This window comes from Eleginops maclovinus, chromosome 11, assembly GCF_036324505.1.
Source record: "Eleginops maclovinus isolate JMC-PN-2008 ecotype Puerto Natales chromosome 11, JC_Emac_rtc_rv5, whole genome shotgun sequence".
In the NCBI taxonomy this organism is placed as follows: domain Eukaryota; kingdom Metazoa; phylum Chordata; class Actinopteri; order Perciformes; family Eleginopidae; genus Eleginops; species Eleginops maclovinus.
The window spans coordinates 6,387,744-6,409,414 of record NC_086359.1 but is presented as its reverse complement, the minus strand read 5'-3'; the positions used below and the strand labels follow the sequence as shown (position 1 = coordinate 6,409,414).

The 21,671-nt window shown below is 41.9% G+C and overlaps 1 protein-coding gene across 3 annotated transcripts in view; it reads right to left on the bottom strand.

Annotated features, from left to right (window-relative positions):
• ltbp3 (latent transforming growth factor beta binding protein 3) overlaps window positions 1-21,341 on the bottom strand; it is a 30,034-nt gene extending 8,693 nt beyond the window's left edge. For 2 of the 3 annotated variants that reach the window (XM_063895614.1, XM_063895616.1), the window contains exons 1-16: window positions 20,794-21,341; window positions 7,906-8,172; window positions 7,626-7,789; window positions 7,439-7,544; window positions 5,756-5,842; window positions 5,317-5,433; window positions 5,062-5,217; window positions 4,705-4,812; window positions 4,533-4,592; window positions 4,216-4,293; window positions 3,402-3,530; window positions 2,236-2,367; window positions 2,024-2,152; window positions 1,729-1,848; window positions 579-698; window positions 339-461 (exon numbers count right to left, since the gene is read on the bottom strand). In XM_063895614.1, coding sequence (XP_063751684.1) covers window positions 339-461; window positions 579-698; window positions 1,729-1,848; window positions 2,024-2,152; window positions 2,236-2,367; window positions 3,402-3,530; window positions 4,216-4,293; window positions 4,533-4,592; window positions 4,705-4,812; window positions 5,062-5,217; window positions 5,317-5,433; window positions 5,756-5,842; window positions 7,439-7,544; window positions 7,626-7,789; window positions 7,906-8,172; window positions 20,794-21,031 — 2,134 coding nt within the window. In that variant the 5' untranslated portion in view covers window positions 21,032-21,341. The remainder of the gene's footprint in view (window positions 1-338; window positions 462-578; window positions 699-1,728; window positions 1,849-2,023; window positions 2,153-2,235; window positions 2,368-3,401; window positions 3,531-4,215; window positions 4,294-4,532; window positions 4,593-4,704; window positions 4,813-5,061; window positions 5,218-5,316; window positions 5,434-5,755; window positions 5,843-7,438; window positions 7,545-7,625; window positions 7,790-7,905; window positions 8,173-20,793) is intronic. The other variant, XM_063895615.1, reaches the window with a different exon arrangement.
• Between the last annotated feature and the right edge of the window lie 330 nt (window positions 21,342-21,671).

Sequence of the window (21,671 nt, the reverse complement as noted above, 5' to 3'; positions counted from 1 at the left end):
TGACTATTACTTTTTTGATTACTTCACACCCCGCTGCTGGGTATTTTAACATAAAATCAATGTGTTATTTAAAAATGGATTTATATTTTGTATTAGATTATAATCTGAATCTCTAAAGTAACTTAAATCTAAAGCTGTCAGATAAATATAGTGAAGTAAAAAGTACAATATTGGCTTCTAAAGTGTAGTGTAGTAGAAGGCTAAAGTAACATACAACTAAAATACTCAGGTAAAGTATTAGTACTTTAAAATCTTACTTAAGTACAGTACTTGAGTAAATGTACTTTGTTTTCCACTCTTGCACGATTAAAATAAATGGTTTGTTAAATAATTCATGCCTTCGCAGTGGCTGCCTTCCTGTGTGCGCTGGAATCCTGTGTAGCACTGGCACTGGAAGGATCCCTCCGTGTTGATGCATCGGCCGTTAGCGCACAGCCTGGTGTCCTCACACTCATCAATGTCTGTTTGGGAGAAGGCAGAAGATGTGAACTTTGAACTAGAGATTTTAAATCCCTCACTTCAACACCCAACAGCAAGTCAGTTTGATGTGATGCAAAGGTTAGGTAAGCTTCACTCACCACTGCAGCCTTTGCTGTCTGTATTATAGAAGCCCTCGTTGCACAGGCAGCGGTAAGTACCAGGGAGGTTCTCACAGCGGCCGTTAGGACAGATGCCAGGTTTCTGACACTCATTAATGTCTGATGGGACATGAAGCAGATCATAGCATACATCTTTTACAGTGTTTAGTTATGCTGCTCCATTTGCGTGGAAACAGCTGCAACGTGAGCTGAACCTCAGGAAGCCGGTCTCTCTGAGCAGATGCAAGTGCAACTCTGTGTGTGGATGCTTTGTATGAGGATGTTTCTGACTGTGACTATGATAGCTTCTCGGTTCTTGTTTTATATGTGTTGTCTGTAACGGTGCTGCTGAGCTTCTTGGCCAGATCAGATTTTAATCTCAATGAGATTCATCCTGGTTGAATAAGAATAGAAAACAGCTCAGATGTTATTATTACAATAAGCAGTATTTGAATGCACTGTACAGTTATTATTTCTTCTTATTGACATGTTATTTCTGAATTCTTTGCACATTGGTTACTTGCAACATTCTCTTGCACTCTTTTATTGACAAAAAGGTGTGCAGTAATTGTTTGTATTGCGACTCGCTGAAGGCCTGGTTACATTTTTACAGACTCCCAATACTGGATTTATTCTATAATTCCCTATTTTTCCATTCCATTTTTATGTCTGGTTTGTGCACATGTAGAGGCCTAGACAAATCCTACCTGATGCCCATATTCACAGCGCATGAAACCATTGAAGAAGTTAAAATGTGTCACCGTATTATGTGCAATATTTAATATGACATTACATTTTAAGGTAAAGACTGATTTTTAGATGTTTCCCTGGAATATACCTTACACAGTATTGGCATAAGTTATGAACCATACTGATAAGCTGACTGATTTATCCTGCTCTGAAACTAATGAGTATCTTTGGCTTCTTTGGGCCTCTAAGTGAATTAATCAGTGTCCTATTTTATCACCAGTCAGATAACACAAAATGATTTAACTGCAACACCATCCACTGATGGAGCAGGTCAACTCTTCCTGAAATGTTAAGCATGATAATAAAAGCCCTAAATGTGGCATTACCCCTAAAGAAAACACACACAAAACAAAAAAAACAGCTAATAACTAATGTTGCTGAACGGCAGGGTTGCACTCACCATAGCAGATACCCCCGCGGGCCTCGTGTCCAGGCAAGCAGGGAACACACTCATATGAGCCTGGTGTGTTCTCACATTGCTCATTGGGACACGTGTCAGGGCTCAAACACTCATTAACGTCTGGAATAAGTGGGAAGAAGTGTCACAAACCCATGATTTGAAGAAGTATTCACAAACACACACGTGGAGAACAGACGCGAGCGGGTTATAAGGACACACTGAATAATAGGTGTGTTGTAGGTGGAAAAGCCTGTGCGCTGATATCACTGCTGTCATAATAATCAGTGTCTTATACCTTCACATGCCGACTGACGGTGGGACTTGCTCCTGAACCCGCTGTGACATTCACATTTATAGGAGCCGGGCAGGTTCACACACTTTCCCCCGACACCACAGTTGTCCTGCTTGGAGCACTCATTCATGTCTGTAAAACAGAAAGTATAGAGCCAATGCAGGATCTTATTCGAACAAGACATTTTAACATGGAAATCAGCCAACCTAACTTACCTACGCACTTGAGTCTCCCATGCTGCACCATGTGTTTATAGCCCTGACGACAGTGGCATTTGTAGGCTCCTTCTATGTTGATGCAAAGGCCTCTGCCTTGGCCGCACGGTTCTGAATCACATTCATTATCATCTGGACAACAGCAGAGAAGGGCAATGATGACACATGATGAAAAAAATGTTGAATACTTTAGACAAAAACAGATGGATGGAGCACTCCAGGGACACAATGCTCCGATTCCAGGAAGTGTTTTTAACCACTTACTGTAGCATCAGTGATTATGTGTGTGTCACGCATTACATCAAGTACCTCTTACCTACTAACAGCTAACCTTACACATGAATATATTTCACTCTAAGAAGAAGCATTATCAGCCAAAACTGTATTTGTATTTGCTTCAGTCTTGTAGGGATTTCAAATGTTATAAAGTTATATTTAACTAGTCAGAGAAATTAATTCACCATTTAAGTATAAATGGGATTTATGTCTTAATGCCTTTCTTGTTTTAAAATAACGTGTGTTTCTAAAATAATTCACACTTCTTAAATCCATCCAAATCAAAGCAGCAGATGACTTTCAGTCTCTAATACTGCTTAGAGAGTCTTTCATCGCTGGAGCCTACATTTCCCATAATGCAACTCAATAGTATCTCTAAGAGAGGTTGTTTTATACTTTGAAAAGTCACTTTAAAAACACCAAATGCATTTACAGTTGTTACGTTAAACTGCCCTGTTGTGTAAAATCAGAGGAAGGCCCCTTTACTAAACCTTCTGTAATACAGTTAAATAAGAAACCCTTGAAAAGCTACATTAGTTTATATTAACTATTTATACTTTTAGTTATGATTTAACAGGTGAATGGGCTTCCACAGCCGAAACACAACATTTCTTATAATTTCTCTGTATTTGATTCAGAAAACAACCATTCCTGAGAGTGATTATACCCAAGAGTCAGCAAAAGTATTTTAATGCTGATCTCAAAGCACTATCTACTTTGTATATTACCCAGTAGACAGGATGAGAGCCACATACACGGTAAATGATCCTCCTTTCTATCAAATATATATCTATCTTCAGTAAGCTTGCCAGGGGACATCCGTGCATTAGAAACTTCAGGAGGAATGTGTCTTTGCTGTCCATCACCGTGTCTCTACCATTGTCTCTTACCCTCACAGATGTTCCTCTGCGGGTTGAGATGGTAGCCAGGGTGACAGTGACAGATGTGGCCATTCAGGCTGTTCTCACACTCCCCGTGACCACAAATGTTCCTGCTTAGCCTGCATTCATCTGCCTCTGCTTCAAGGAGGGAGCACATGCATCTTATATAAACATACATATATATAGATACATAGCAGATGTATGTGTGAATATATATTATGATTATTTAATATATATATAAAGCTGGTAACACTCATGCTCTCTAACATGTTCACACTATTCAAGTTTTTAAAAGCATCTGGCTTCTTTGTATCAAAACTAATGACTCATTTAAGAATGTATTTTCCTTTTTATGAAAATAAAGTGTCTCACGTAACCTTCTTCTTAATACCAGCACGGAAAAATAGTTATGTCAACACTTGCTTCCATAAAACACGAAGAGTGTGAACATTGCCTTCAGGCTGATTCATGCTTCATGGTTGAATGCACGAGGCATGCAAAACCGTCTGTTAGGTATTTAAGAAGCATGCATCAGACTACACTTAGCTGAGAGTTAAACTAGACTTTATTTATTGATTTCCATCAGGAGACATTTCCTCAGGGTCAGAACTCCTTTGCATGCTGTCATAAATTGTGTCGTTACATGGAAAAAGTCAACATGTCATTTGTGAGTGAAGGACCACGATATCTTCTCTTACTGGGGAATATGAGAGCTGGGTTTTCCAGTTTTGAGGCGCATGAAACATGAACCAGCCTTTACAGAAGCAACTCTCTATGAGGTTAAAGCAGAATACATGTTTGAGTCTGTTTGCAGGAAACTCACGCAAGACTTTTGTCTGTGTTTCGAAGGGGTCATTGCCTGGGGTCATTCTGATGATAGTTGGCGGGGTGGGTTTAACAACTGTGGATTCAACAGAGGAGAGATGAAGTGGGCAGACTGGAGGAGGAAATATGACATGTTGATCTTTAGTCCCTGATGTTGTTGTCTTCACCACACATTGGGAGCATTAATCTACACTAGTAGTTGCAAAATGCTCCCCTCTTTGTGACAGGCGGAGTACATTACCAGTAGTTAACACAAATGAGAAGCGTTAATATTGTCCATATGGAGTATGAAACTGGGGTTAGAGGGGAGTTTACCGGGCACTCGACGGGTAGTGCTGGTGGGAGGCTGTTCAGTCACAGTCACCGGATTTGGATCTAAAATTAAAAAAGATAGCCACTCTGAATTCAGATAATCCGTACTACACAACGAGAAGCAGAAAGGTTTCAGAGGTGAGAGAAGTGATGTAAGGCATATTTAAGGACTCACCCTCCTTGTCTGGCTTAGGGGGGAAGATGATGGGAGGGAAGAGCATGGTCTCTCTTGTAGTTTGGAGCAAGTATCCTTTCCCAGCAGGGCAGATCTTACTGAAGGCCACTGAGCATCACAGGGAGAGAGGAGAGGAGTTAACCATGATTGAATTCGACTTATCTCAAATATAAGGGAAGCCAGTCATAGATATTCAAGATTTTGGGGGAATTGCTCTCTTAATATTTGCAAAAGTTCCTGGTATCTTAGATTACAAGATTTGTGTATGAAAAGTGCCGTATAAATAAGGTTTGATTGATTGTTAAAAATAAGGACATTTTCTCAGCAGCCGGTACCCTCTCCTCTCCGTCCACTCACCTGTGCCCACCTGAGGACATCTTTCACAGTTGCGGCCCCAGGCTTTGCCCACCGTGCAGCAGCACATCTCCTGGGTCAGGGGGGTGGGCACCGCGCGCTCGCAGCCCCGGGACGCAGACGCTATCAGGAAGCACTGAGCCTGCTCCGCTTGAGACTCTGACAGAAGAGACAAAAGGGGATCATTTGGGAATCCCACTAACTATAATGTTATTCAGGGATTTCCAGTGAAAGGCAGAGGGGGGCCTCTTTTCTCACCAACACATCGATTCCTGTCAAACACCCAACCGGCCTTGCATGTACATTTGAAGCTGCCCAGTGTGTTCAGACAGTCTCCGTTCTGACAGACGCCCTGCATCGAGCACTCGTTGATATCTACCAGGTTACAAGGAAAAGAAATAAAGAAAAAGGTTATTTTGATAAATATTTTTTATTGCTACAAGATCTTTATCACATAGGGACTCTTTATTATGCTTAGGTACTTTTACATTTAAGCTCTCAGGGGTGTGTTATATAGGTTTTTGTGCATGTAGATGTTCTGCAAAGGCTAAAATCCCAAAGTGTCTCTCCCACACACTCCCCCAAGACCTTTAAAGCATGTAAACATTTCACAGTACAAATCTAAATACTATTAGGAACCTGAAAATGAGCACAATAGGGCCCCTTTGAATCAGAAAACAACTCTGTACATCCTCACCTTGACAGTGAGTGCTGTTGAATGTTTTATAGCCTTGTGGACAGGTGGAGCCGTAGTGTTCCACAATGGTATGCTTGACTGATGCATCTGAGGATGTAGAAGACATGGCAAAGCGCAGGAGGGGAAGGGGAGAGAAACACGAGTGAGTTTGTGTAATGAGGAGGCCTGAGGTTGGATCGTACTCAATAACTTCCTTTAAAAATAGTTGTTGAACACGCACAATAGACATAGAATTTTAGCGCTTGTTAGCATTCAGCTTTGACAATCTCAGGAAACTTTACAGGATGTTTAGCTTATCTTAAAGCACCACATGGAGTTTTCCTGAATAGACTAATTTGATGTGAAACTAACAATTTTAGTAACTAAAATAAACTAAATCTGACAATTGAACAACATGTACTTTACACAATCACTGGCAACGTTTCCAGAGGGTTTAAAGAAAGGAAGGTTTGAACCTCTCTCTCGAGCACCCATTGCTTTTTACATTTTTCACACAATGAAAAAAACAAACAACAACAGCACTCTGAGCTTTAAGAAATGCAGTCACATTATAAAAGCAGTTGTATTTTTGGCAATGATGCTGTTACAGTGTAGAACCTTCTGAAGCCCACATTGAAAAGCAAAAGTTGACTGCTTGAGAGTTAGATGACAACATTATTCTCTTAAAAATCTCCTCCCAAAATGTGTGATTAACACTTTTGCCTGATTTTATGATTGGACATATTCCCCAAATATTTTCTTTTCTTCTGTCTTTGCCTTTCTTTGTTCTTTAATAAAGACAGCTTATATGAGGCGTTTGTTGAAGTGTAGCTTGTCACAGAATAGGAAAGTCTTTAATGAGGTTCGAACCAACGTATTGTTACCCTAAATGAGCTTTGAACATCTAACGCTTTTGTTCTTCTTTCCATGAGGGAGTATAAACATGTAAGGCAGTTTTATTGGAGAGCTGTGGGAAGCCTGAACTCACACAAACATCGTGAAAGTGCAACGAAAATAGGGTAAAAGATCACTCAGCTCACTTTTGCAATTTTCATAAAAAACAACAGGTTTTATAAATGGATATGAATGTAACCAAACAGACATAACTCCGGGCAGGCATCAGTTGTCTGAAGACTAACCAGACGTACAGTATATCAGGTTTTGTCAAAGGTTGCATTGTGTGAGTCAGAACTGAGGGACGGAATAAAATGCGGAGTGGAAAAAACGTGAGTAGCCAAGATTTTTGCTTGAAATCCAATATCCAGCAATGTGATGACAGTCCTGCACTGGGCAGGCCCATAGGAACACGCTTAAGTGGAGGGTTATTTTCCACATTCTCTTTTTCTGTCTCACTGTCTGTGTGTAATTCCCGTAATTCTCCCGCTTTCTCATTCCCAACCATTCACACACCCCCTACCCCGCCTCACCACTAACTTTCATGTTCAAATTTTTATAGGTATGAAAATTGTTTTAATCCAGGGCCATCATTTTAGAAGGTGAAGTGGATAAATTGCAGGGAATGTTTGACATGTTTGGCTCAACAAACAATAATTTTCTTCCCACGAACACACATGATGTAGATCAGAAAATAAATCAACAAAGGGATACTTTTACTAAACAACTTAAACATCTAAAACAGCTGGAAAAAGTGAATCAGAGCAGCTTGAAATTTAAGGTGCACAGGAGATGAATTTTCAAACTCACTGGGTAGTTTGGGGCACTGGTAACACTTGTTTTGTCCCCATGAATTCCCAACGCTGCCACAGCAATCCTCCTGGTTGGTCAGAACAGGAAGTGGGGTGCTGTTGCACTAAAGTGACACGAGATGGAGAAATGCTATTAGTGGAAATACAAATATTAAAAAACCTCCATGACTGCAGCGTGAACTCACAGCTTGCTTGGGTGTGGTCTCCTGGAAGCAGCGTCCCTTTGGTTTGTGCCTGGAGGGGATCTGTCGAGGACCTGTCTTGTGAGGAAGCTTGACATCTGATTGGTCGAGAGGTTGAATGACCACAGAGGTGTCTGGCGTGTGGTGAACACGTACATTAAACTGCACTGAAAACATAGAAAAAGAAGACATTGGAGGAACAAAATGCATCACAAACACATATCTAATCACTCACCAAATCCAATTGGGAGATGCAAAAGCTCTAGCATTAACTGATAGATACCTTCAGATGAGTGGGACATGGGTAGGGTGAAAACTGAGTGCGTTTGCGTAAACTGTGTACGCGATATGCTTAATTGCTCCACTTGCTTCTGGATGTCTGGCTTTAAAGACAGGGGGTAGATGGGCTGCTTGTTGCCCCGCGCTGCCTGAGCTTGCTGCGTGTGATGGAGTGGAAACTGGCAGAGCCGCCCGGTGAAGCCAGGCAGGCAAAGGCAGTGCTTCCTCGAGTTGCAAACTCCTCCATTCATACACGTCAGGGGACACACAACTGTAGAGAGAAACAGGGGGAGATTTGTCATACCGAGGGGTGAGCAGTTCAGAGCTATGAATCACATCTGTTGAGAGGAAAAGGAAAAGCTTACACACACTCAAGCATCATAAGTAAATAACAAGTTATGAAACACCGCAAAAAAAAGTCATTCATGAGTCTCATCGGAGTGGAATTGCTCATTTTGTATCCATTCACACCAGGGAGAGACTGAGCATGATGATTTAGTGTTATATCACACAAATACGACAGACAGACACAAAAAAATGTTTGTGGCATGATTCACTTTGAGCTGTACCTATGTAAAAGTCACATCAGCATGACAGACAAACAGGTCCCTCCAGCCAGTCAGCAGCAGCAGGTAAAGTCATGGATCTGTTCAACAGCTTTATTCTGACATATGGAAGAGATCTAAAAATGCATTGGAAAAAAGAAGCTAGCTGGAGAGAGATTCATGGCAAGTACAGTATTCACTTCTGTTTTATGGGGTCTCCCATTGAGCTTTTGTTGAGTCCAGTTGTTTTAGAAATTTCCACAATAGAAGAATCAGGGGAAAGTGAGAGCGAGCGGTACCGTGGGGAAAACTGCAAGGAAGGAATGAACCAGAAAAAGATGTTACCAAACAATGCTACTAGCACTACCATCATTAAAGAGGTAATAGTGAAAGTCGACGTCATGTCAGCATTCATAGTAAGTGAGATTACACATAGGGCTGGAAACATGCAACATTTTGGGACACCTGAGCCATTATCCCTGAGAAAAATATGTTGCCTACTTAGAAAGTAAGTTAAAACATCCGAAAGTTTCCTCCAGAGGGAGTTTCTCTCCCACACTTCACTACCAGTAGTCTGCTTCGACGATGGTCAGGTAATTATCGGCATTGCAATTAAGAACCATAAATCATCCAACACTTCCAAACAGAGGACCGTTTATCATCTTCACTTTTTCTTGCCGCTAATTGGTCCAGTTTGAGCTTCAACACACACACAAAACCCCATCCTGACAGAGGAGAGGTGAGGGAGACGGTGAGAGGTGAGGAGAGGAGAGAAGAGGAGAAATAGGATAGGAGGCCTCTTTTTGCTGCCACGCCAAGTGTATACACATGGAAGTAATTAGACGTGGACTGCCAGGGAGTCTGGGCTGTGGCGTAATTGGGGGACAAGATCACTTTAAACACAGCAGGGACATCCTTGCATAGTGAAAGTCTGGCAGAAAAATTAAAAGGACATCAATGAAACACCCGACTGGTGGGGTAAAATGTTTAAATCTGAAGCAAAATGGATACTTCAGAAGCAGCCTTTCACTACCTAACTGCGTGTGACAATGGTCTGTAACCGCTAGGACTGAGAGCAAGCAGCAACATGCAGAATCAGAAGTCTCAGGCATGGCAGGGAAAAGAAGGTGAGGAGCACAGACTGTAGAGGCGGAAAATTTAAGAGCTTGTTTCCAGGGTTCAGATTTCGTCTCAGTACTGGATTTAGAACGAGAGGAAACTGGGAAAGATGCGGGGGTTGAAAATAAGGATAGCAGACAGAAAGTCAGGAAAAGAAAGTATTTTCCAAACGTGATTACACAATCTGAACCCACAGAGACTGGAGAGAGGACGCACTGTAAGGGGAAGTCTGGGCTGAGGCCCCGTCTGGATGAAAAGGTGTCTGAATGAGACCGGTCAGGGTCAACTAATGAACAAAAAGGAAAATATGGGAATCATATTACTGATTTTTGGGGTGGAGTCAGGGGCGCGGGCCGTGGAGAGAGATCTTTTTGTGAAATGAAGTCATTGTGATGACATGAAACATAGTGCAAAGTACAATAGACAGCTGCAACTGCCAGCCCACCTCCTTCTACTATCCTGACAAATACACATTTGTGCAGATACAGAGCATCAATTTCACAGCCTTGTTTTCTCTTTCCCAACATTTTAATCTGGAACCCAATTAGTTTGTAAACTATGGTTTTTAAGGGTGTTGTTTTGGTCGATGACATCAAGTACAAGAGGGTGGAGTACAGAGAAAGTTAGTGTTATGCCACTAAAATGTTATAATTAACTTCTAGGGTACAAGTTTAGGAAGAAAACCGGGACAACACCCAGATCCGGATGACACTTCAAAAGGTAGCCCCTCCTTAAAGCATTTACAGGTTCATCTTTACTGCACTCTAAATTGGAACATAATTACAAAAATAAACATTACATTTTATTGAAGAAAACTTGAAACCAGCGATCAAGACCACAAACTCATTAGGAAAATGTTTAATGAGGTAATAAATCAGAAATAAAAGTAGGATCATTTTCTCATAGAGTCAGCTAACTTCTGCATTGGCCTCACTTCTCTTCCATCCCTAAACTGGCTCTATGGTCACATAAGGATTATTTTTATCATACTGCCTTTGCAAAGCAACCTCTTTTCACCCTCTGTCTGAAACCAGAGCCCGGTCTGCCGTCACTGGTTAGCTGTCCAGCTCTGTTGTGATTGGTCAACCACTTAGAGATGTCCCGCCCCTTTTCGTATTTCGTTGGAGTGGTAGCCGATGATGTCACTACGTTATGGAAGTAAACAAAGGAGTTCAATGGAGGTGTTTTAGGCAGTGGGGGAGATGTGTGTAAGAGAAACTCCATCTGGAGGGAACACAGGGATTTTAGCCTTTGTAAGTTATGTTACATGTCTGATATTTATAACCTTAGCTAGTTTTCCTCTTTTTGTTACTGTTTTTCTTGTTCTTTTTTGATCAAACTAAAGCTCTCAATAACAGGAGGTTTTACAACTACCCTTTATTCCTTTACTCCCCTGATTATTGGATGCTGTATTATTTGTCTGCAGAGCTCCAAGAGGAATAAATCATGTGTATGTCATAACACATAGTGGCTGATCTCCCTCACATCTGCCTCCTTCGTTTTAGCTTGAGCAATACTGGCAATGCAGTGGCTAATGTTTTCTGCAGATCTTATATGTGAACGGGTGTGTTCTTCCATGTGTGTGAGAGAGCTATTAAGTTGAGGGTGTACTGTCTCCTGGAGCGCCGCTGTGGTTAGGTGACTGCACCACATTACATACCGAAAAGAGCAAAACGCTTTAAAGTTGAGATCATAACAAGGATTTTACTTTCCAGGGGACTTTCCCTTTAAATCCTCACCTCGGAGTTCATTAGCAGGATTTACGAACAGAAAATTCTCATTGACACCCGCCGTCAGTCAGCTTAGCGCCTCAACTCTGTTTCGTACCACACCTTTGTCTTTATGGATCTAACGCATTCCTCAGTCTAGAGGTGGTGTGTTATTAAAAATTAAACGCACCTAAGAGTTATTTGGTGGTTTGAATGACTGTGGCATGAAGAAGCAGAATGAGTTGGACAGGGACTGAAGCAGTTTTGTTAACATGAGTATTATTTTCCACGAATAAAATGGAGAAAGTTAAAAGTTAAAATCCAGCATCTCATTCAAAGAGGATTCATCTTTCATTAGAGCTCCACAAAGTAGTGATTCAATTACTTGAACTAGCTAAGACTATAGGCTACTCAGCATTGACTCTTTGTGTCTGCCGAAACCTAGAATAATATTGAACGTTCGCTTGCAGGTACGTTCCAAGACAGTCAGGACGCGTATAATTTTCCCATGCAGCGCTCATTCCAAGAGAAAACTGAAGTGAAAAACGAGACAAAAAGACTGGGGAAAAAAGTCTTTGTTTTCCATTTCTTCACGTCAGAGTGTTTCATGTGACATACGAGTGAGAGCTCCTTCTTCATGAGGTCATTATTCACCGGCTGAGGAGAAAGACAGATCCCCTCACAGCATGAGATGGCAGTGGGAACATATCTGTGTCATAGACTGTATATCATACATCTGGGAGAGTGAGTCAATGAAGCTAAACGAGGCAGAGATAAAAAATAATGTGACGTTTCAGTGGGATCATTGTGATTCCCAGACACTTTTTTTTTCCTTTAAGGAAAAACATACTGTGCATTCCTGAACTGCTAAGTAAGCTAGGCTGGTATAACAAAAAAGATACCATGTATGCCACATGGAGATAGACAAAGATTCCTTAAATATATTTACCAAATGTGTGCTTTTTTTGCAAGCAGAACAGAAAGTCTTTGTACAGCCATGAATATAGGTGTAATTAGTAAGAAAGAAAAGAAAGAAAGAAAGACAAAGGGAGGAAAGGTTGCCCCCTAAGTGCCCTGTGACCACCCACCCACCCACTCCTGTCTGTCTGTCTGGAGATGACGCATCTTCAGCCCCCTCCCTCCACAGCAGCCGTTTTTCGCCGCAGCCGCACCCTCCCAGCACAGAAACAACAAATTACAGTCCTACAAACCGCAGCTCAGAAGCTCCCCGGCACGCAGAGCTGAAAGCTACTGCAGACACCGTCTCCCAATGACAGATGTTACAATGGCCTGAACTGTAGCTTTCTTTCATCACAGTGATACCCTGGGGCAAAAAAATTGAAATTTACCCGATGATGCTGACCAATCACCCTCACTATGATTCAGTCCCAGTCTGAATCGACCAATTCTGATATTTAAAAAAGTGATGCCATAAGAGTTTTGGTCAATGATAGTTAAACTCATCAGTAGAGATACATATATTTTGATATGATGCTTCCACAAATATTCACTTTTACATGTCGTCTCCAGGAAGTCGCTGCTCCTGGCCAAGAAGAGGTCTGACAAATATTTCCCAATAAAACTCTTTTGAACTCAGATTTTATACATCTAAAACAAACAAGACAATATTGTGAGAATATTGAGAGGTTTAAGAGAGTTGTTAGTCCTTCAGACTAATGAAAAGCCATCTTTTGTATGACTTCACCAACAATATCTGCATCTTTTGTCGATTTATGCCCTCAGCTTTTGTTCAGCGGCATGTCCCACAAATGCAATCTTTCTGAGCTTGTTTACTGGAATCGGCTACCTAGGAAGAAATGAAAGTAGTGAAGCTCGACAATACTGTCAATGTGAAACCTGAAACACCCAAACAATTAGTAAGAAATATCTACGGTGTCATTTTCCGTGTTTTTTCCACTTTCATCAACCCTTTAACACTGCACACTTTGATTCATTGTCATTGCTAAAAGTTTCACTTAAGTATAAAAACGTTTTTCCATGAGTATTCCTCAATTAAGTGTATTATTACGATCCAAGTGGCGTCTTCCAGGTCTGTAAAGTGACGCCAATAAACCTTAGAATTGCAATATCTCTAATATCCAGCAGATCAACTCAAGTCTGATTGTATAAAGGTCTATGAGAAAAAATGCTTCTCGCTTGATTTATTACCTCAGTAATCATTTAAACAAAGCGTTTATTGCCTCAAGCTGTATGAATTTATTGCTCTGTCGCTGTATGTCTTCTTCAATTCTGCATCGTGTTTTTTGGGAATTTCCAGTCAAATAGATAGTAAAAGCTGCGTATTGTTAGGGTGTGGCTGCCTTGTGATTGACACTTCCCTACCACAGTGTTGTCTGGTTTTGGGTGCTCTCTGTGTTTTTGTCTCTGATCTTTAACCCTCTCACAGTGTTTAAACTTCAAAAAGGTTAATTGTAACATCTCAGTCGCCTAAAGATATGTGCAGTAGTACTTAGCTGAATCCTCTCATAGCATTTCTTGTTTCTAAAACACAAAATTGAGACAGCCAAAATGCCACCGTAGTCCACAAACCAATATGTGACGTCACGGTGTGTATGTCGACTTTTTATGAACAGTCTATCTGTGCTATCCAACGCCATTTTTAATGGTCTTGGACAACCGTGACTAAGCCACGGCTGGGTCCCACAAAAGTAAACACTTTGCTGCTGGAGTCTCTGTTTAGAAAGAGAATGACTATCATCATATGACGTGCTTCCCTTTACCATCAGCTCCAAGTGGGAAACCGCATCCCCAAATACGCCTACCATCAACTGGCAGCGAAAGACCACATACCACACCGAGTGACAGAGAGCGACGCATGGAGTGGGTCAGACTCTTGCAGCCAAGCCAGACGTTGGGAGTAAATGACATAATCACTGCTTTTTGAAACACAAACCTGCGTACGCACTCCTCCTCCCCTTGCAAACTCTCTACGTTCAGTCAACCCCCAGAAAGCTGAGCGGCCTCGGCCTCGGCTATCCAAACAATGGTGCTGCCCTTAGCCAGAGTCCACCACTGTCACCAAGAGCATCCTTTACCTCTCACAGTGCGCCTAAAACAACAGTTTGGTAACCTTAACAGAAACAGGACGACGAGCAGAGACTCCTGAGAAACTGAAGCAGCCACCTTCAGGAAGAAGGGATCTCAGGAAGGAGGTTTGCATAAATCTGGATCAAACTCTGCCTTGCACAATACCAGTTTCAAATGTCATGGAAATATGCAGTGTGGTTTCCATAGCTCTTGGGTGGGCACGACTCCAGCGCTACCCTGTCACTCCTCTCTGGCAGAGATGTTTGAGGAAAGAGAGCCAGAGAGTCAGACAGGATCTCGGCACAGATAGCAATGATGTCATATAATGAGTGTCTTCACTGAAGTGAGAGGGACCGGAGGGCAGGCAGGTAGAGCAGTGCTGACAGTGCTCTGCTGAGATTATGTCAGATACCTGCCCTGCGGGATATGCAGCACTCAGCACTGGAGCGCGTGGCAGGTAATGTCTCTAGGCTGCACAGTTCCAGGCCATGGCGGCAGGCCGCGATGGCAGAGGCCGTGTTTTTCTGTTTACCCTGGCTAATCGCTACAGCTACAAGGTCCTGCACGGTGTGGGTGCAGTCCCTAGCGCTCGCATTCCTCTGCGCGGCTTTAAATAACTGCTCCGTTTCTCCCCCTCGCTAAGCAAATGGGAGGAGAGTGTTAAAGATGGCAAAGAAGGCTGTTTGTTTGAGCCGGGTTCAGTACACTGCTCCTGAGCACCAAACACACAGATACACACACATGCAAATATACACACTGTTCCCTTGTGACGTTACAGAAGAAGACTAATTGCTGCTTTGTTTCCATAATGCAATGAATTTATTTTTTGGGGCTCGGGATGTGATGATAGAGGAGTTGGATTTCCCAAGAAACTCCTGCTCAGATCACTGGGATTATCTATGATTTAATGTTGCGGTACAATCCTGATGGAAGAGACTGTTGGGCTGCTTTAAAGTATGGAGAGAGATACCATTTTTGTTTTTATATCACATGAAAACTATGCTGTGAATAGTACCTGGAGTATTTCCAAGAAGATCATACATACAATTTGCTGTGTTATTAGTCATACAGCCTTTTATAGCATTTATAGTTTGTCTTCATAGAGATAGTGTCTACTTTCGACACAGTGATAGAAGGGTTAATGAGGTTGGTGGATCCCAAATACCCTTGCGTTATTTTCACATCATGCATAAATAGACACGGATAGGTGACAGAATGTGCATCCATAAATATTAAAACACCCTTCCCCTCAATCCCCTAACAAGAGGTAATGAACAGCATATAGTGTATAGTATGACTAGTATAGTATATACTAGTATAGTATATACTAGTCATGATAAGTGCGGATATGATCAAAAGGTGGAAGCTTTCATGGTTTAAAAGGTGCAAATGAATGTGGAATTGCCTCCCGCACATGGGTTTGTGTTTGAGGGGGTGTGAGTATGGGAGCCGAGCCCAGCTTCGCCTCTGAGCTCAGTCCAACCTGTGGCAAAAATAAGGAGTGCTTCAGGTTTTTGGTTGCCTGTGTCAGACCGCCTTCTCCAAATTCTGGCATGAGAGAAAGAAGAGTGTGTGGGGACGAGCCGGGGGGTTTGAAAGGTTAAATAAACTCCAAACAGAGAGAAAGCACAACCGGCTCTGTCTGTTGTATTTAATGAACTTTTGTATATTTTCAGGCTCCCATGGACCTCTGACCCATGCCAACGGCAAACCAAAACAAACCACAGAGTTACTACTGTCATTTTACTCTAAATAAAGAACCACATGGGAAATCCTGAAATAGCCATATCCACTTCTCATGATGCCCATTTTAGGGGAGACCAGCCCAGACCAGGATATGATAAGACCACTTCCTATGCAACATGAGGCCCCATGCTTTAAGTTATTCCAGACAAAAAGGGGAATCTAGAGTAGCCTGGATGTCTGGAGCCCCGATAAAAAAGAGATGGTGCTGAGATGCAGAAGAGCGAGCAGCTGCGTTCAGAGAGGCTGATGGATGGGATGCCTCTGGCTGGCAACGGCGATAAAAAAATGGACTATTTCTAGTTTGAAAAAATGCCAAGGCATGTGCACAGATACAGAATATTTTAAAAAGATTTCTTTGAACTATTCCTATCACAAGTGGTCAAAGTGTGAGGCAGATACACACACAAAAACAATAACACTCGGTCTCCAAGGAGCAGAAAAACGTGTCTAATTCACCCTGTCCTGCAATTTACACCAAACGTTCACGTGCTAAGGACTGAAAAAAGTTGGTTGTTGGATATTTTGTCGGCCAAACACATGGACATAATTACAAAGACAGTCCTTATCTGTCGGTGAACAGGTTCATGTTCAATGGAGACATGGAAGAGGACATGCGATAGGATGAATAAGCAAAGGTTCACCCAATGTGTTTGCACTGTTTCACTAATGGGACCTGCAACGATTATCCCGGGCTTCATGATCATTCATCTTATTCTCCACATAAACACTGAGACTGAGGAAGAATCCAAGAAAAAGTGGTATCAGGCTGTAAACGCCAACTTTAATCTGCCTGCCAACATGGCCGGGAGGATTTCAAAATTCTGTGCTTTCACCAGTTTTAGGAAGTGTGTTTTGAAATATGGACATATTAATAACATGTCATGTGGATTCCCTGGAAACAGGATCAGAGCATATCAGGAATATTTCACCTTCACTGCAGAATGCAAATTAAATATGTTGTTCACTTAATGAGAAAGCATAGTATTTGCAGTGTATGCTAGAGCTCAGAGAACATGTGTAAAGTAATGATTATGCTATGAGGTATACTGTATACTATATATTAAGTAGCCAAGTACTCAGTCTAACTGCTACCTACCTAACCAGAACAGATATTCTATTATCCCTGACTGTGTGTGTGTGTGTGTGTGTGTAAGATCTCTCACATATGACACAAAGTGCAGAAGAGTTGCCGATTTAGGGTCCCTCTAAAAAGCCTTTTACAATTCATCCTGAGGGGGACACGCATATCTGAACTATATGTTTCATAGCAACCGATCCATTAGTTATGAAGTTATTTTACCCATAACTACAAATCTCGATGCTAGGGTTATGGATCATCAAAGTAAAGTTAAGTCTGCACTAGTGGAAGACCGTTTAAGGCCGTTTTTAGATGTTGAGCATTGGACAATGCATGAGCTCACAAAGGCAGATCCTGTTTTTAGCTAAAAATGTCAATGTGCCAACACCATGGATGTCCATTACACACAACAGAGATGTTGCTTTCTGCTTATAATTTCAGTTGTTAAGTAACTTAAACTCAATCATGTGGTGCTTTGACAACCTATGGTCAAATTTGGTTCAAGAATAGGTGCATGGAGTGCGGATCTACTTCAGAAAACAGAGCCCTTGCAGACAGTGAGACTTCAATAAATGTTCATTAAGGTTCAGCAATTTGGTGTCTCATTTGTTCATTAACGGCAACAAAATGGGAGATAATATCAGCATTATTCCTTGTCCGCCCTGCTTTCTAAATATCTGCATTCAAATACAAACTCATCGAACATTAGTCTGTACTAAATTAAATAGCAGTCCATTCAATAGTTGTTGATACTAGTTTGAAAGGTGGTCGACTGACCTACAGACAAACATTTGCAATACAAAGAATATGTAAACACTTAACCTTTGCTTTGTTTTCTCTCGCTTCTCCGTTTCAAAGAACAGTAAAGAGAATGTGTTGGGGATGAATAAGTGAAGAATGGCAAAACAATTCCTTGGATCATCTGCCAACACCGACATCTCCACTTCTCCACTTCGCTCTACAGATGTTTAACCACCATTCATACAACTTAAATGTAAGGCTACATTTGATTTATGATCCTGTAAACATGCTGTTAGGATTTAAAACGGTTCGGAGCAGATATATAGCATGTAACAGCAATGTCCCCAGTTTCTTATTCCAAAGCTTCGGTCATGTCAAACTGCCCAATGAACCCCCTCTCTCTATGACTCAAAGTAATGGACCAAAAAATGGTTCATCTGTTGGCAGAAATCCCAGATATCTACTGAAACCTGACTGTTTCTTGATCCTTCGCCTGCCTGTCCAGTTAAATTTCACTTTTGAACTTTACCGTCTGTGGAAAACCTTGAACATCTTGAAGCCCATGCACTGAAAGGCATTCTCCACACACTGACAGGAAAAACTTTTCTTTTGAGGAAAGGTTTACTTAGTTTGGGCCTCGCTGTGCTGACGTCACAATAGCACAAATATGGAAAAGTCTTCATATTGTTTCTGCTACAGGCATGGCCGTTTTAACACGGGAGAGAGACATTTCCACTTGTCCACACCGCATTCCAGCCCTCTAACCGAACAACACAGGTCTCCTCTCCAATGCAAGATGAACCCTCTATCCCTCTTTGCCACACAAAAGTAATAGACCCATTTAAAATCAGTTTCAGATGCTTTGCCTGTGAAACCCAGGAGACAGGTGACTGTAGAGCTTCACTGCACAGACCGAATGTAAAGCAGCACGAGGCATTCCAGGAATCTAAAATGTCTCTCCTAAATTATTTGACACAGAAGCTCCAAAACGTGACGCACCACAAAGAAGTCGGGGGGAGAAGAGGGAGCAAAGCCAATTCTCTGACTCCACAGCACTGCATGGTGTCAAGGAGGAAGAATCCTGCCAAGGCAAAACAAGGAGGATTCACTTGACCTCGATTAAAAACAGCCCGCTTCTTTCCACACTAGCAAACCAATGAAAGCAATTGGAGAGGTATGACCAACCTTATCATCAAATATGTGCTGATGATTTCTTCTCCTGGCTTTGGGCTCTCCATAGCCGTGGATTTAGATATCTATTTATATCTATCTATTTTTCATTCAGTAGCATTGCAATTTAGCTTTCCCTTTATAATCCACACCTGTGTGAGCATCCAGAGCAGCTCACCCACTCTGGATTCAATCACCACCGACAATTTAGGAGAAAAACAAGTCGTCGTGAGTTAGACGGATATTACTTTTGGCAGTGTTTCAGTTAATTGTACTTTACATCTTCCAGAACAGAAAACGACAGTGTGATGACCACAGAAATAAAGCTGTTGAATGATCACATTATGCTTGCTCCGATGGGCATGTCTGAAAATGGGGTTCATATCGACTTTGGTGAAAAAGAGACAACATCCACTGAAAGACTCCTGTCCTCCACAGAAGAAGCTCCTTTTTTCTCACAACAGACCAACTCAGACACAAACATTTTCTCTTTTAGCATCTTATTCTCTACACTGAGCGAGTAAGAGAGGAGTTGAGCAGTGAAATCCAGTTCTGGGCCGGAGCCTGATGTAGACTGTACGGCTCCACGTCTCACCACAGCTGATCTGATATGGCGCAGAAAGGCTCCACTCATGCCAACCAGACACTGGAGTGAGAGGGGAAGTATAGATCTTAGGAGGACATTTATATGCTATGTAATGAGCCATGCCTCAGTAATTGGAGCGTAATATGGAAACATTTTCCAGCAGTGGAGGGTAAACCCAGCTCACCTCTTCGTAGTAACCTATTTATTTGCAGAGCAGAGTTTATTCGTACTTGGCGTAGATTTTAATGACATGTATTCATGGTGGATGAAAAGGCTGGGGTGAAATCGATGTAAGTTATAAAGAAGATAATGAACTTTAAAGGGATCATTGTCATCTTTATGTGCTTGAGTATTTGTACTCTGAGTATATCAATGTTAAAGGACTTTGTAAGAGATACACCTCTGCAGTCGATAGTCATATGGTAAGATCATGAAATGAGCTGCTAATATGAATCAATTCATTGTCAACATTTAAATAAAGTTTTCATTTGGTTTGATTATTTTTTTAAGGAAAAAGTCAAAAATATCTTCTTCAATGTGGATACGTTTTGGTTTCTTTAATCCTCTTTGACCGTAAACTGAATATTTTCACAATATTTAGGAAAGACATCTTGGGCTTTGGAAAACACATGTCGAAACAAATCTTCCAAACAGCGAATCAACTGTTAGAAAAATAACTCTGAGACATGAGAAGGGAGCAATTTGTTGTAGGATACTTTCGCTTTCATGTACTTTTTCCAATCACTAATGTACTTTTTCTGAAGTAACAATCCACAAGTATTGAGCAAGACTATTCCTTGCAATAAAGTAAAGCAGTTATTGTTACTTCATTAAGAAGTTGCTGTAACATTTTTTCCACCATTGACTTGTTATAACAAGGCCCATTTTGAGCATTTTATGGAATTTCATGGTGAGGACTTCTATTGTTTCCAATAACGATTCAAAGTAGTTATTGTCCAATAACAATGTCTGAAAGTGTTAAAAAGCTAGTTATAAAGTCTAATAAGCACCATTTATGAGCAAACCAAAACAGGGCTCCCTTTACTCCCCAAAGAGGATAAACTAAACCCAGAGGTCAGAGCAGCACTATTAGTTAATCTCGGCGGCCTAATTATATCCGCCTGTAAATAAACAGCATTGTTTCACTCACCGACCCTGAAGCCCTGTCCGATGAGCGTGTCGGCCGCCTGCCCGTTCTCCGCGATCAGCGTGGTGTTGTTGCCCTGCTCGCAGGTATCCTGACACTGGCCCTTCAGGCAGATCCTCTTACAGATGAGAGGAGCAATGACCACCTTGAAGCGCTCCCGGGTGGAGGAGCGCTCCGTGCACCACACCAGCCTGTGGACGCTCAGCCAGATGACCAGCAGATGGGCGATCAGAGTGGGCATCCTGGCATCCTTCACTGCCCTCCACAGAGACCCGGGGACATTAAATCACTCCAGCTCAGAAGCGCCTGCTCTGTAAAAACCCAGGCAGATTTTTGACGTTTCATACGGTGGAAGAAGAAAAAAAGCGCGTCCTCCCCTCCTGGCTTCTCCTGTAAAAAATAAAATAAAAATCAATTCCCTCGCAAGTGATCCGTCACCAAAACCGACACGTTGGACATCTTTAAGAAAAGTTTCCCTCGTTGCAGTGGTTTCAGAAAAGTTGCCCTCGCTTTTTGGTTGCTCCTTCTTTCTTCTCGCCTGTTGCTTTGGAGAGAGTGCGTATGTGGGATTGGGAGAGAAAGAAGGGAGGAGGAGAGGAGGAGAAGGGGTGAGCCAACCCTCTGGAGAAAGCTGGCAGCGGGCCAGCCAGGCGGTGCAGCAGCAAAGCTGAAAGTGGTTTCCTTGTTGGTTATTTCTCCAAACTAACACCCCCTCTTCTCCACCCCCACTATTCAAATCAAATCTGTACAGCTGTGTGTGTCACTCTGAGAATTAAGAAATACTTACCTGTGCTGCTTTGTGTTTGATTAGTTTCTGATTTACAAGTATTCAAATTAGCATGTGTCTTAGCTTTGGCACCATACTAGCATATCATGTCAAT